We start from the raw sequence: 14,705 nt of genomic DNA on the forward strand, positions 1-14,705 counted from the left end.
CAACGGCATAAATCTCAAAACCACTGTTAAAGGAAAGCCAGAAACGAAAAAAGCACATACTGTATGAATCCATTTATATCCAACCATGGCAAAACTAATCCCTGTTAAAGAAAATCAGAAGAGTGGTTGCTTTTGCTTTTACCAGGGGCAAGGTGGTGATAAAGTTCAACAGCCAAAGACTATCAGGGACAAACTAGCAAAGTCAGGTTTCTTCACTTGCTTAAACAAGAGAGAGTAGTAACCCATGGGAACACTGAAGGGCCTCTTTGATGAGAGGAAGTAGGGAGGTTGTCTTTTGTTTTTGTTTTATGTAAGTTTGCGGCTGCTACTAACCCTACAAAGTGGACTGGAATTGGAGAGACTTGTCTGAACTTATGATTTTAGAGGGAGAAACAGAAGAAAAAGAGAAGGGTAATAAATATCATCCCCATTTGACAAGGGAAAAAATTCAGATTAAGCAATTCTGCCCTTGTGAAGAAGCTAGAATTTGAATTCAATTCTCATGCCAAATCCCAAACTGCCACACCTATACTTGGCAAATATAAGGAAAAGAAAGATGGGCATCAATCTACTTCAGAGTGGCTCTGTGTAGTAAAAGTTTCAGGATTTTAACATCTAATTTACTCTACTTGAAACAGCAGTCACAAGGGAACAATAGAGGGGACCACATACTACCAAACAAGCAAAAAAAAAGGACATTTCTCCTAAAAGTTTGTTTGTTGTAGTGAATAACGAAGTCAAACGTTTGCTGACTTCTCACTGGAACGCAGAATATGAATGAGCTCCAATAAGAAGCCTGCAACCTTTGTTAGTCGTTCAATGAACGTCTCAGTTTTTCTGCAAAGAACGCTGTGGACAAAAAACAAAAAACAAAAAAAAATCCCGAGTTTATTTACAAAATAAGAAGCTCTCACATTGGAACTTATCCTCTAGTGAGGATCCCAAAAAGAAACAGGCACGGCATTTTTTGCACTGCTTGTGGAAAGGCCGGTTACTGTTATATCAGCGATCCTCAAACTTCAGTGTGTATTCTGACTCCTGGAAAGCGTGTTAAAACACAAGTTCTGATTCAGCAGGTCTGGTGTGGGGCTGAGACTGCATTTCTGAAAAGCTCCTGGTGATACCGAGATTACCAGTGATGGGGGCGGGGGGGGGGGACTAAAAGCACAAGGGATGGGAAGAGAAGCTCCACTTTGAGTAATGGGACAGGCTCTAAGCAACTGGCAAGAACTCCAAACCCCGTGCTTTTGAGGCAGGCGGAGGCTCCCGGGCCAGCAGAAACGCAGGCTACGCACGGCACCTCGGAGCCCCACACGCCCAGCGCCGGCCTTACCCCAGGATCAGCAGCGCGCTCCGCAGCTGTGTCCGCACCTCCAGGAATACGGGCGTCCCCGCGGCAGCCGCCGCCATGGCCGGCGCCCGGCCGCAGCTTCTGCGAAGCGGAGCCACCACGGCCAGGAGCGGCTGCACGTGCGGCGGTGACGGCCGCACGGGCCTCCCAGACCGGATCGCTGGGCGGACACAGCCCGCCAGCCCACAGCGCCGCCTGCCGGGCGGAGAGCGCGCTACCGCGAGGACTAGACCCGACAACGTGAGCGTTTTCAAATATGGGCCTCGGGTCTGAGTGGTCACAAAGGTGAGCAGGGAGAACCAAACGGTTCTCCCACTCTTCTCCGTGTGGGCGTGGCCAGGTGCGTTAGTCTCCCAGGACAAGACCTTAAAAATCGGAGCCGAGTACACTCCCTTGGCTAGCTTGGGTAGAAATAAGGCTGGAAGAAAGGGAGATGACCGAGGGAGGTGGTATAGAACTGGCACTGACCCCTGGAGGCCTGAGAGCAGATTTCTCCACCCCAAATATACAATCTGGTTTCGTTTTTTAATAAAGTACAGTATTTTTTTTAATGAACTGTGGTCTGTCCTTTGCTAGCTCTCCTCTGTCTAAGGCAACAAACGTCCGAGATTGATTTGGCATTGCTTCTGGATTTAGACACAGTTGCTCCAAGATGCAAACAGTTGCAAAAACGTAAGAAGTTTTCTGTTACCGATGCAGAAAGGAGTGTGGTTAAATCAAGTGTCATGAATCATAGCATTAACCATTCCTATAACCTTTGAAAACAGGAAGATGAGAATGATTCGCATATACATTTCCACTCCCCATATTTTGTATAAATAAAAACTTATTCACAGAAGTCATAATCTTATTACAACTAGAAGATAATTTTGGAAAGTTTGACATAGTAAAGAAAACGATCTACTATAATGTAAATACTTAAAATGGGGAAATATTAAAATGTAAAGCTATAGTGGTGGACTTACAATAAGAATTTTAATGTTTATTTTTGAGGGAGAAAGAATATGAGTGGGGAAGGGAGAGAGAGAGAGCAGGGGAGACACAGAATTGGAAGAAGATTCCAGACTCTGAGTTGTCAGCACAGAACTGGAAGCCGGGCTCAAACTCACAAACGGTGATATCATGACCCTGAGAACATGACCTGAGCCGAAGTCTGAAGCTCAACCTACTTAGCCACCCAGGAGCCCCAATAAGAATTTTAAAAGCAAGAGGCTGGGGGCACCTGGCCGACTTGGTGGATGGAACATGCCACTTTTGATCTCAGGGTTGTAAATTGGAGCACCACATTGGGTGTAGAGATAACTTAAAAATAAAATCTTACAAAAAAAAAAAAAAAGCAGAAGCTTTTAGTTCTTAAAAACAGAAACAGTGATGTATTTCCGAATATAAATTAAGAAAATCGTGCTTATTGATTGCTTAATTTGAAGATTTTCTAAATAAATAATAAATCCACTTTAGAGATACTATTTTAAGACAGTTTTTCTAAAGTTAAGTATTTGCTGTTTCAAAGCTTATTGTGTTGCTTCACAAATTCCTGTTTTCATCACAGTAATTCAAAATCATGGATGGAGGTAACAATGCAGTTAAAGAATTGTATTTACTACTATTCCACTTCAAATAATGGTGATCATGGGTGATGATTTTAACTCCTAATATCTTCCACCTTTAGTTCCCAAGGCTATTGAGTCTTAAATACAGACACATTATATTGAAATATTTAAGTCTTAGCACAGCATGTGTTTCATACTTGGCGTTTGGTTCTTTTTTTTTTTTCAACGTTTATTTATTTTTGGGACAGAGAGAGACAGAGCATGAACGGGGGAGGGGCAGAGAGAGAGGGAGACACAGAATCGGAAACAGGCTCCAGGCTCTGAGCCATCAGCCCAGAGCCTGATGCGGGGCTCGAACTCACGGACCGCGAGATCGTGACCTGGCTGAAGTCGGACGCTTAACCGACTGCGCCACCCAGGCGCCCCAACGTTTGGTTCTTTTTAAAGATTGCTATATTTCATATATATTCACACATTTATAAAACATAAAATCAGTCCTTTTTTTCTGTGATCCTACGGTTTAGGCAGAACTGCAACTTCCTTGTAGTAACTACATGATTTAGAGAGACATAAACTCAAAATGGTTCCAAATCTGATAACAACTATTTATCTCCTAACTTCACCAGTCTCTAACTTCTTCTGGGCCTCAAGTTCCTCATATGAAATATTGAAGAATAGTTTAAATAGCACTTAAGTGATTGTTTAAATAATATTTAAAAGCTGTTCTCAATTCCTAGCATTCCTGCCAACTCCTCATTAAGATGCCCCTGGTGCTGGAAAGTTGAAAACACCTGCTATTCACTTTCCAGGCCCATCCATCCCCATAGTTGGTGGCCCAACAGTCCGCTCGAGGGCGCTGTGGCGACAGCTAGAGCCGAGAGGCGAAGCTCGGACCGGGGGCGGAGATCCAGGGGCCGTCGACGTCGACGCCGGCGTGGGCGCGGGCGCGGTGCACGCTGGGAGCTGTCACTAGGCCCTTCGGCTCCCGGCCTCCGCGTCGTTGCCGCGGTTGCCAGGAGAGCGGCGCCGGCGGGGAGCGGCCGAGCCCACGGCAGGTAACAGCGTCCCCGCCCCCAGCGCGGTCGCGAGGCCGGCTGCCGGCCCTGAGCGGCCTCCTCGGCCTGGCCTGTTCCGGAGCTGCGGGGACGCCCCGCCGGGCAGGCTCTGTGGCGTCGGGGGTGTTGCCGCCTCGGCCCCGCCTGGAGCTTGGAAGCCGGCCGGTCGCCCTCCGGTTTCCGGAGAGGCGCGAGCTGCGCGGGGATCGGCGGGCCGGGGCTGGGCGGAGGCTCGAGGGCGGCCCCAAGGCAGTGGGGCCTCCTGCGCGGGTGCCCAGCGGTGATCAAGGTTGGGGGTGGAGGTCGCACCTGTGTGATAAAGGCGCACGGACTAACCTCTTTGTTGGTGGAATCCAGGCTTCGTGCCTTCTCATTCATCTGGTGGGTTCTTTTAAGATTGAGGAGACACGAATGCCAGCTATAGTTAAGGTTCCATGTGGGGGTTGGAAAGGAGTGCAGAAGTTTTTTAGAGGAAGTCAGGTTAGTCATAAGGAAGTTGTTAACTATTATCACCTTTGATTCTCAAGCCTTTTAAAGTTGCAGCATAACAATAGTTACTTGTTTGGTCTCTTCCATTCTTCACTCCTACCCGGAGGGGGGAGTGGCACACAACGATACTTATTTAAAGCTTACACACTTTAAAGAATTGTGTTTCTGAACACTATAATGTATAGTTCTAAGGAGTTTGAGAACTATATTGTGATAATCTGATTTGGAGACTATAGTTAAAGCAATGAAAACATTTTTTTGATAATTACAAAAAAGATAGGAAACTATGTTTGCCTGACAAATAAGCTCAGAATTGTTCAAAGACAGAAATCTCTCAATTTTGATGTTCTTGGCTCCCTTCTACACAGAAGATCTAGTATGTTATCATGGATAGCATATGTTGACATTATATGCTAAGAAATCCACCATCTCATAACATAGTGTTTTAGTTGCGCTAAGTTATAACAAGAGTAAACTAAAACCAGTTGTAGTACAAATGCTTTATTTTAGTGATCACTTTAAGCTGCCACTCCAAATGAAATCATTCCCCATTAGTACCAAACAATAGTAAATTCCAGGTGGGCCTAGTTATTAAGGAAACCAGGTCTTGAAGGAAGAATTAAAAATGCCTGAGTACACAAATCAGAAAATGTGACACCATAACCAGAATGTTCAACGTAAATTAAATGTTTGACTATATAGAGTTTAAAGAGTCTTATTTTAGGGGCGCCTGGGTGGCGCAGTCGGTTAAGCGTCCGACTTCAGCCAGGTCACGATCTCACGGTCCGTGAGTTCGAGCCCCGCGTCAGGCTCTGGGCTGATGGCTCATGATGGCTCAGAGCCTGGAGCCTGTTTCCGATTCTGTGTCTTTCTCTCTCTCTCTGACCCTCCCCCGTTCATGCTCTGTCTCTCTCTGTCCCAAAAATAAATAAACGTTGAAAAAAAAAAAAAAATTAAAAAAAAAAAAGAGTCTTATTTTATAGTTAAAGTAGTGGAAAGAGCGATGGCCTAGGAATTAAAGATTTTGTTCAAATCCTTTGTTCTCCTAAAGAAATGTTGTCTCTCTAATCAGTTTTGTCATCTGTAAGGTAATTTCATAAGATCAAAATTTTCCAAACTGATGTCTCCCTTTGAACACTCTTCTCAATCCATCAATAGCCTTACTGCCCCCAAACAGTGTTCCATGGCAAATGATTTAGGGGTGCATTGGTTAAATCAGTTTTAACTTCTGATTTGCTTTTAACTGCAGGATTTCTCAAAACCTTTACTACTATGCTCATATGCATATAAATCTTCGGGGGAAGGTTATCAAAGCATTTTCTAAACTTACCTGGCCAGAAAGCCTATTTTCTCTCTCTCTTTTTTTTAATTATTGTCACATTGGCTTCCGTACAACACCCAGTGCTCATCCCAACAAGTGCCCTCTTCAGTGCCCATCACCCACTTTCCTCTCTCCCCCACTCCCCCATCAACCCTCAGTTTGTTCTCTGTATTTAAGAGTCTCTTGTGGTTTGGCCAACCTGTTAACATTAGAAATATAATTACATAGAATACCAATTTGAAAATTACTATACAGATCTTCCTCAATTTATAGGGTTGTGTCCCTGTAAACGCATCATAAATTGAAAATATTATAATTTGAAAATGTGTTTAATACATTTAACGTATGTTAAAAATGCTCAGTGTACGGGCGCCTGGGTGGCGCAGTCGGTTGGGCGTCCGACTTCAGCCAGGTCACGATCTCGCGGTCCGTGAGTTCGAGCCCCGCGTCAGGCTCTGGGCTGATGGCTCGGAGCCTGGAGCCTGTTTCCGATTCTGTGTCTCCCTCTCTCTCTGCCCCTCCCCCATTCATGCTCTGTCTCTCTCTGTCCCAAAAATAAATAAACATTGAAAAAAAAAAAAATTTAAAAAAAAATAAATGCTCAGTGTACAAGGGGCACCTGGGTGTCTCAGTCAGTTAGGCGTCTTTGGCTCAGGTCATGACCTCGCAGTTCGTGGGTTTGAGCCCCCATCAGGTTCTGTGCTGATAGCATGGGAGCCTAGAGCCTGCTTCAGATTGTGTCTCCCTCTCTCCCTGCCCCTCCCCAGTTGCCCTCTGTCTCTATCAGTATACTTACATTGACCTACAGTTGGGCAAAATTAACACAAAGCACATTTTATTATAAAAGTTTTGAATATGTCATGTAATTTATTGACTACTATGCTAAATGAAAAAGAGAATAATTGTGTGGATAAAGAATGGTTGTAAGTATATCAGTGGTTTGCCATCAATCATGATTGTGTGACTGGGAGCTGTGACTTGCTGCCACTGTGAAAAATTATAAATCAGACTCTAATAAGATGGGACTGCCTATACCTGAGCTGCGTCTTCTTTCAACTCTAAAATTCCCTACATTGTGCTTTTTATTTAGCTTTCAGGTTAAGCTTTCTGGGGCATGAAGATCTAGTGACAAGTCATTGGTATAACAAAAGGCTTATATTTTCCTTAATAAAATATTAAAGATGCACATAAGTTTCTATGTACTTTAATGCTTTAATTTATGGCAGAAGATTATCTTTTTCTGGTCTCTTGATGCTTTTCTTGAATCATAATTCATGTTTTGAATTTAATTTTATGGTTAAGTCATTGATTTTATTAAGAATGGCATTATAAAGTTCCAACAAGACTTGTTGATAATGACATTTTTTTTTTTTTTTTACTGTGATTGAGTTCCCTCGCTAGTCGTGAGTTCTTAAACTATGAAATGTAATAAAAGCCATTGGAAATGTTCTTAATCATTAATAACTAATTTTAAGAGCTTAGATCATTAGAAAGGGTTCAAGGTTAAAACAAATTCTAAGGTAGTCTTTTCTGAGTTGCTTACAAACAGGATATAAGTGTTGAATGCAGCCTTAAATTATTTTGCTAAATTCTGTCAGGTGTCACTAGCACACAGTGTGGCTACTTTAATCTAACTGATACTTTGTTAGGAATGATTGCTATTAATGTGCTCCTTTGTTTGAGGGGGTCAGGAGGTAAGCCTTAATTCAGGTAAATTTTCTCTATGAAATGCAACTGTCAAGAAGTAAATAGCTGCAGTTTTTGTTTAATGGCTTACCGGTTTGCTGCTGCTGCTGCTGTTGTTATTTTGTGGGTTTGGTTTGGTGTGTGTGGGTGTGTGTTTTGGGGTTTTTTTTGTTTTTTTTTTTGTTTTTTTTTTTTTTTTTACAATTTTTTTAAAGCTGTTTCCACATCAGTGTGGGGCTCGAACTCACAACCCTGAGATGAAGAGTCGCAAACTCTACCTACTGAGTCAGCCAGGTGCACCATAGTTTACAGTTTTTATTGAAAATTTATGACATGAAAAGAAGTACTTTTGATTCTCTTGTCTTTAAATGGTGATGTCCATTTTCTCTGTATTGTATTTACCTATTTACCTCTCCTTCTCCAAGCTATTCCAAGCCTAAAATAGCAATGATTTTTTTTTTTTATTGCACAGGTCAAAGACATTGTATCAAATTTAAGAAAAATTTTACATATAAAGTGCATTCATTTTGTGTGTACATTATATACACACCCAGGTAACCAGCACAATCAAGATTTGGAACAGGCCACCACTTAGGCCTGTATTGTTGGGTTTTTGTTTCCTCCAAACACATGCTGTCCCTGTCTTGGCATGTCTACATCATACTACCCTCGCTCCAATGCCACCTTGTCTGTGGATCCTTTTTTTTGATTACCTCATTTTGAAGTAATTCTCTTCTGACTTTCCTGTTAGCATTTATCATTCTTGTCTATCCTTAATGGCGAAACCAATGGCACGTTCATAGTAGGCACTTGTATTTATTTGTTGACCAAATGGTGAGTGTAGTATTTCTCGAACTTCAGTCATTTTTCTATCTTCAGAACTTTGGCCATATCTGCATACTTCCTGTAAACTTATTTTCTTTGTATGCATGTAGTTATTAACATAATTTTAAAGAAAACTTGAAATAACCACCATAAATAGAAAGTAGGGGTGTGTCTGGGTGACTCCGTTAGTTAAGCATCCGACTTCAGCTCAGGTCATGATCTCACAGTTTGTGAGTTCAAGCCCCGCATCAGGCTCTGTGCAGAGCCTGCTTTGAGTTCGGTGTCTCCCTCTCTCTCTGCCCCTGCCTCACCCCTGCTCACCCTCTGTCTTTCTCAAAAATAAATAAACATTTAAAAATTTTTAAATAAAAAGGTATTGCTTGCCATAAACAGAAGGTAGACATAAAGATGAAAATAATGGAAACAAAAGTGTTGTTAAATTCTAGAAAGTATTGGCCATTGAACACTGTTCTTTGTTTAAAGGAGAGATAAGCAAGAATTAGAGGTGTTGATAACATTCTGCCATCAATCTGAGAACTTCCTGCTGCAGTCAGGAACTGCAAGAGAATGAAGAGGGAATAAATCCCTCACTGATTCAGTGTCAGCCCATTACTTGGACCCCATAAAATCATCTCACATCTGATTGGTGGCCAAAATTTGGGGAGATAATGGATTCATCAGGGCCTGAATTCTTTAGAATTTCATCTGTGGAAGAATTTGGAAATATAGCCTCAATTGCAGATTAAAAGGTGTACTAGAGTTTGAGTTAACTTCAAAAAATAATTTAAAAAATTATGATCATTACTGAATTAGGTAAGTTTCTATTTTTTTTCCAAAAAATGTCTTTAATGTTACTAATGTTACTTTTATAGATAAAACATCCACCTTTTTAAACTAGTACCTCAGCTGTAAGATAAACCTTTGAATATAAAGAAATAAATCTAAATCTAAAAGTCAGTGATAGCCTTTAAATGACAAAGTGATGAGTGTTGATTCAGGAATGATGAAATGATACGATGTTTATCTGGCAATAGCTCCTATAAGCATGGATGAGGTAATAAACTTAATATAATACCTTCTTCACTTCTTCCTCTCTTCGCTTTTTAAGTTTGAGCTAGATTTCAGTATTTCCATCCCACAGAAGACATTTCTAGACTTTTTTTTCTTCTGAAGCAATGAAAAATTCTCCTCTCTTATGGAAAGAGTTTAATGTGAACAGACAGAAAAATAAATTCCCTGCTCTTGTTCTGTAAAATACATCCTGTATTTCAACTTGCTGTGGTTATTTTTAGGCTTACATTGGTATTATGAGCTTCATGTTTAAATTACCATTATTTTGTGTTCACAAACCAAGAGTTCGGGTAAATAGATCGTTTAGTTTGGTGTTACTGATTTCCAAAAGCCAATTTACGTAAATGGTAACACTTAGTTTATCAGTATACACAATAATTTGCTACTCAACCAGAGGTCACATTGCTGTTAATCTCAGGTTCTGGGATACAACCTCCATTTGGAAGTAAGAAAAGAGCCCTTTGGATGAATAGTCTTTATTTCATAAAAGAGATTTCACCCAAACAAGTAGTTTATTTCCTGTGTCTCTACTAGAAAATCAGTATAGAAGCAATGCAGATAAACTCTTAGCACTTGAAAGTAATTCTGACTATAATCAGAAGAATTATAAAAGCACAGCAGTCCTTTAAATTATACAGGTAAATAACCTTACGTTTCCATTTGCTTTTGTTTGTGCTGTATCAGCTACTTGAAACTCTTAGGATATGTGTTATGATCAATCAAATTTTCCAAATAGCTGGAACTCTTGTTTATTATATACCACAAATGCCATCCCAGTCTGCTGTGATACTTTCTGCTTGTCTTCAGCATGATGCACTTTGCCCAGTGGCTTTTCATATACACTTAACACATGTCCTACAATATCTTGATTTTAAAATTTCCTGGACAGTTTTTCTCCTGAGGAAAAATATAGAATGTAATACTTGCTTTAAAGTTAGTGTCTGTCATTTTGGAAGAAAAATAAATATTAAGCGACTTCTATTTTGTATACCAGCAATTCCATAAATGTTACCACCAGTTGATCAGGAGTCTACTCTTAAGCCTGAGTGAGGGGTTCTAGCAACACGATTATTTTTTTCTTTTGTTTTATTTATTTTTTGAGAGAGAGTGCACACGTGTGCAAGCTGGGAGGGGCAGAAAGCAAGGGGGACAGAGGATCTGAAGCAGGCTCTGCACTGACAGCAGGGAGCCCAGTGTGGGTCTCAAACTCACGAACCATGAAATCATGACCTGAGCTGAAGTCAGGCACTTAACAGACTGAGCCACCCAGGTGCCCCCAAGATGATTATTTTTATGGCACCTGTCATTTTATTAGAAGGTGTCCCAAGCATCCCTGATGTTAGTGATTTGAGGTTGCGTGTTAGTTTTATGTGATGCGATAACTACTGTTTTTATTACGTCTTTTAAGTTATAGAGCATGGATTGTTGATGGATTCCTTCACTTTGCCAAAGGTTTTTATTTTGATGTAGTCCCAGTATTTTCTTTCCATTGCCAGTAGAAACACATCTAGAAAAATGTTGCTGTGTCCAGTGTCAGAAATTACTACCTGTGTTCTTTTCTAGGATTTTTATGGTTTTAGGTCTTTAGTCCATTTTATTTTTGTGTATGGTATTAGAAAGTGGTCCAGTTTCATTCTCTTACATATATTTATCACGTTTTCCCAGCACCATTTATTGAAGAAACCTTCCCTCATTGTCTATTCATGCCTGTTTTGTTACAGATTAATTAACCATATAAACATGGGTTTAATTCTGGGCTCTCTGTTCTGTTTCATTGATCTATGTGTCTGTTTTTATGCCAGTACTGTACTGTTTTTATTACTAGAGCTTTGTAGTATATCTTGAAATTTAGAATTGTGGTGCCTCCAACTTTATATCAGTAAGGGGTTAATATCCAAAATATACAAAGAATTATACAACTCAACACCAAAAAAAACCCATACAATCCAATGAAAAAACGGTCAGAAGATCTGAATAGATTGTTGTTCAAAGAAGACGTACGGATGGGCAACAGACACATGAAAAGATGCTCAACATCAATCATCAGGGAAACACAAATCAAAACCACAATGAGATATCACCTTACACCTGCCAGAATGGCTAAAATAAAAAAGACAAATAATCACTGTTGGTGAGGATGTGGAGAAAAAGGAATCACTGTGTACTGTTGGTGGGAATGCATATGGGTATAACCACTGTGGAAAACAGTGTGGAGGTCTCTCAAAAATTAAAAACACAAATACCATATGATCTAGTAATTACACTACTGTGTATTTACCAAACAAATGAAAACACTAACTTGAAAAGATATATGCACCCTATGTTTATTGCAGCATTTTTTATAACAGTCGAGATATGGAAGCATCCTAAGTCCACTGATCATTGGATAAGGAAGATGTGGTGCATAATACACACACGATGGAAAATTATGTGGACTTTGTCTTTTTGCAACAACATGGATAGACCAATAAAGGGTATTATGCTAAGTGAAATAAGTCAGGCTGAAAAAGATAAATATCCTATGATTTCACTCATGTGGAATCAAAAGAAACAAATGAACGAGCAAACAAAAACCAGGATCAGACCTACAGAGAACTGATGGTTGCAGGAGGGGTGGGGGTGGGAGAATGGTAAAATAGGTAAAGGGGAGTGGAGATGTAGGCTTCCAGTTGTGGAATGAACAAATCACTGGAATAAAAGGCACACCATGAGGAATATAGTCAATGATATTGTAGCAGTGTTGTGTGATGACAGGTGGTGGCTACATTTGTGGGCAGCACACTGTAATGTGTAAACTTGTCAAATACCTGAAACTAATGTAACATTGTGTGTCAGCTGTACTTAAATTGTTTTGGGGTGCCTGGGTGGCTTGGTAGGTTAGGCGACCGACTTCAGCTCAGGTCATACCTTGCAGTCTGTGGGTTCAGGCCCTGCATTGGGCTCTGTGCTGACAGTTCAGATCCTGGAAGCTGCTTCAGATTCCGTGTCTCCCTGTCTCTCTGTCCCTTCCTCGCTCGCACTCTGTCTCTCTCAAAAAGAAATAAACATTAAAAAATTTTTTTAATTGTTTGAGATAAAAGAGGAAAATGTTTTGAGAATAAACTTTTTAATCATCTATGGCAGCACAGATTATCCCAAAACATAGTGGCTTAAAACAATAAAACCTCTCAGAGTTTCTTTCAGAAGGATTTGAGGGAGCAGTTTGGCTGTGAGGTTCTGACTTCAGTTTTGTGAGGTTGCAGTCAGATGTTGGCCTGAACTGCTGTCATCTTTAGGTTTGATTGGGGTTGGAGAAACCCTTTCCAAAGTGGGTCACTCACATACTAGCAAGTTGTTGCAGGCTGTTGAAGGGAGGCCTGAGTTTCTCTCTGGAGGGCAACTTGAAGTGTCCTTATCACATAAGGCTAGGTTGCCCCAGAATGAGTGATCCAAGAGATATCACATAGACCAGCAGTGATTTTGTGTAAGAGGTGTGACTATATAACAGTATGAATATCAGGAGTTGAGGATCGTTGGAGGTCATCCTGGAAGCTAGCTACCACACGAATGTATAAAGAATTACAGCTCAGCAACAAAAAGACAACCAATTAAACGAGGAAAGACTTAAATAGACATTTCTCCAAAGATTATATACAAATGGCCAAAGCATATGAAAAGGTTTTCAGCATCATTGATTATTAGAGAAATGCAAGTCAAAGCTGTGTTGAGATACCACCTCACACCCATTTGAATGGCTACTATCAAAAAACTGAAGCGTGTTGGCAAGGATGTGGAGAAATTAGAAGCCTTCTGCAATGTTGGTAGAAATGTAAAATGGGCAATCCCTATCAAAATAACACCAACATTCTTCACAGAGCTAGAACAAACAATCCTAACATTTGTATGGAACCAGAAAGACCCCAAATAGCTAATGCAATCCTCCAAAAGAAAACCAAAGCTGAAGGCATCCCAATTCTGGGACTTCAAGCTGTATTACAAAGCTCTAATCATCAAGACAGCATGGTACTGGCACAAAAACAGATACATAGACCAATGGACTAGAGAACCCAGAAATGGACCTACAGATGCATGGCCAACTAATCTTTGACAAAGCAAGAAAGAGTATCTGATGGAAAAAAGACAGTCTCTTTAGTAAATGGTGCTGGGAGAAACGGACAGCAACGTGTGAAGAATGAACCTGGGCCATTGTCTTACACCGTACACAAAAATTAACTCAAAACAGGTGAAAGACCTAAATGTAAGATAGCCATCAAGATCCTAGAGGAGAAAGCAGGCAACAACCTCTCTGACCTTGGCTGCAGCAACTTCTTACTTGACATGTCTCTGGAGGCAAGAGAAATAAAAGCAAAAATGAACTATTGGGACCTCATCAAGATAGAAAGCTCCTGCACAGCAAAGGAAACCGTCAACAAAACTAAAAGGCAACTGACAGAAAGGGAGAAGATATTTGCAAATGGCATTTCAGACAAAGGGTTAGTATCCAAAAATCTATAAAGAACTTATCAACCTCAACACCCAAAAAACAAATAATCCAGTAAAGAAATTGGCAAAAGACACTAATAGACACTTTTCTAAAGAAGATATCCAGATGGCTAAACATGGAAAAATGTTCAACATCACTCATCATCAGGGAAATACAAATCAAAACCACAATGAGTTACCATCTTACACCATCAGAATGGCTAACATTAACAACTCAGGCAACAACAGATGTTGGCGAGGATGCAGAGAAAGAGGAACCCTTTGGCACTGCTGGTGGGAATACAAACTGGTGCAGCCACTCTGGAGAACAGTATGGAGGTTCCTCAAGAAATTAAAAATAGAACTACCCTTCAACCCAGCATTTGCACTACTAGACATTTTATCCAAAGGATACAGGAGTGCTTATTCGAAGGGGCACATGCACACCAGTGTTTACAGCAGCACTATCGACAATAGCCAAAGTATGGAAAGAGTCCAAGTGTCCGTCGACTGGTGAATGGATAAAGATGTGGTGTGTATGTGTGTGTGTATATACACAAATATACATAATGGGATATTACTCGGCAATCAAAAAGAATGAAGTCTTGACATTTGCGGAACATGGATGGAACTAGAGTGTATTATGCTAAGCGAAGTAAGTCAGAGAAACAAGTATCACATGATTTCACTCATGTGGAATTTAAGATACAATACAGATGAACATAAGGAAAGGGAAGCAAAAGTAATATAAAAACAGAGAGGGAGACAAACCGTAAGAGACTCAAAAACAATAAACTGAGGATTGCTAGCAGGGTGTTGGGTGGGGACATGAGCTAAATGGGCGAGGGGCATTAAGGAGTACACTTGGGATGAGCACTGGGTGTTATATGTAAGTG

The 14,705-nt window shown here is 40.7% G+C and overlaps 2 protein-coding genes across 10 annotated transcripts in view; one reads left to right on the forward strand and one right to left on the reverse strand.

The window, feature by feature from the left end:
• UBE3D (ubiquitin protein ligase E3D) overlaps nt 1-4,433 on the reverse strand; it is a 243,182-nt gene extending 238,749 nt beyond the window's left edge. For 2 of the 3 annotated variants that reach the window (XM_045498900.1, XM_045498899.1), the window contains exon 1: nt 1,334-1,520. In XM_045498900.1, coding sequence (XP_045354856.1) covers nt 1,334-1,410 — 77 coding nt within the window. In that variant the 5' untranslated portion in view covers nt 1,411-1,520. Of the gene's footprint in view, nt 1-1,333; nt 1,521-4,292 lie in introns of those variants that run through there. The other variant, XM_045498898.1, reaches the window with a different exon arrangement.
• The window catches only part of DOP1A (DOP1 leucine zipper like protein A), a 109,078-nt gene continuing 98,204 nt past the window's right edge, over nt 3,832-14,705 (forward strand). For all 7 annotated transcript variants that reach the window (XM_045498886.1, XM_045498889.1, XM_045498892.1 and 4 more), the window contains exon 1: nt 3,832-3,956. The gene's annotated coding sequence lies outside the window, so the exon portion shown is untranslated. The remainder of the gene's footprint in view (nt 3,957-14,705) is intronic.

The sequence above is a fragment of the Leopardus geoffroyi genome, chromosome B2 (genome assembly GCF_018350155.1).
Source record: "Leopardus geoffroyi isolate Oge1 chromosome B2, O.geoffroyi_Oge1_pat1.0, whole genome shotgun sequence".
Taxonomy (NCBI): Eukaryota; Metazoa; Chordata; class Mammalia; order Carnivora; family Felidae; genus Leopardus; species Leopardus geoffroyi.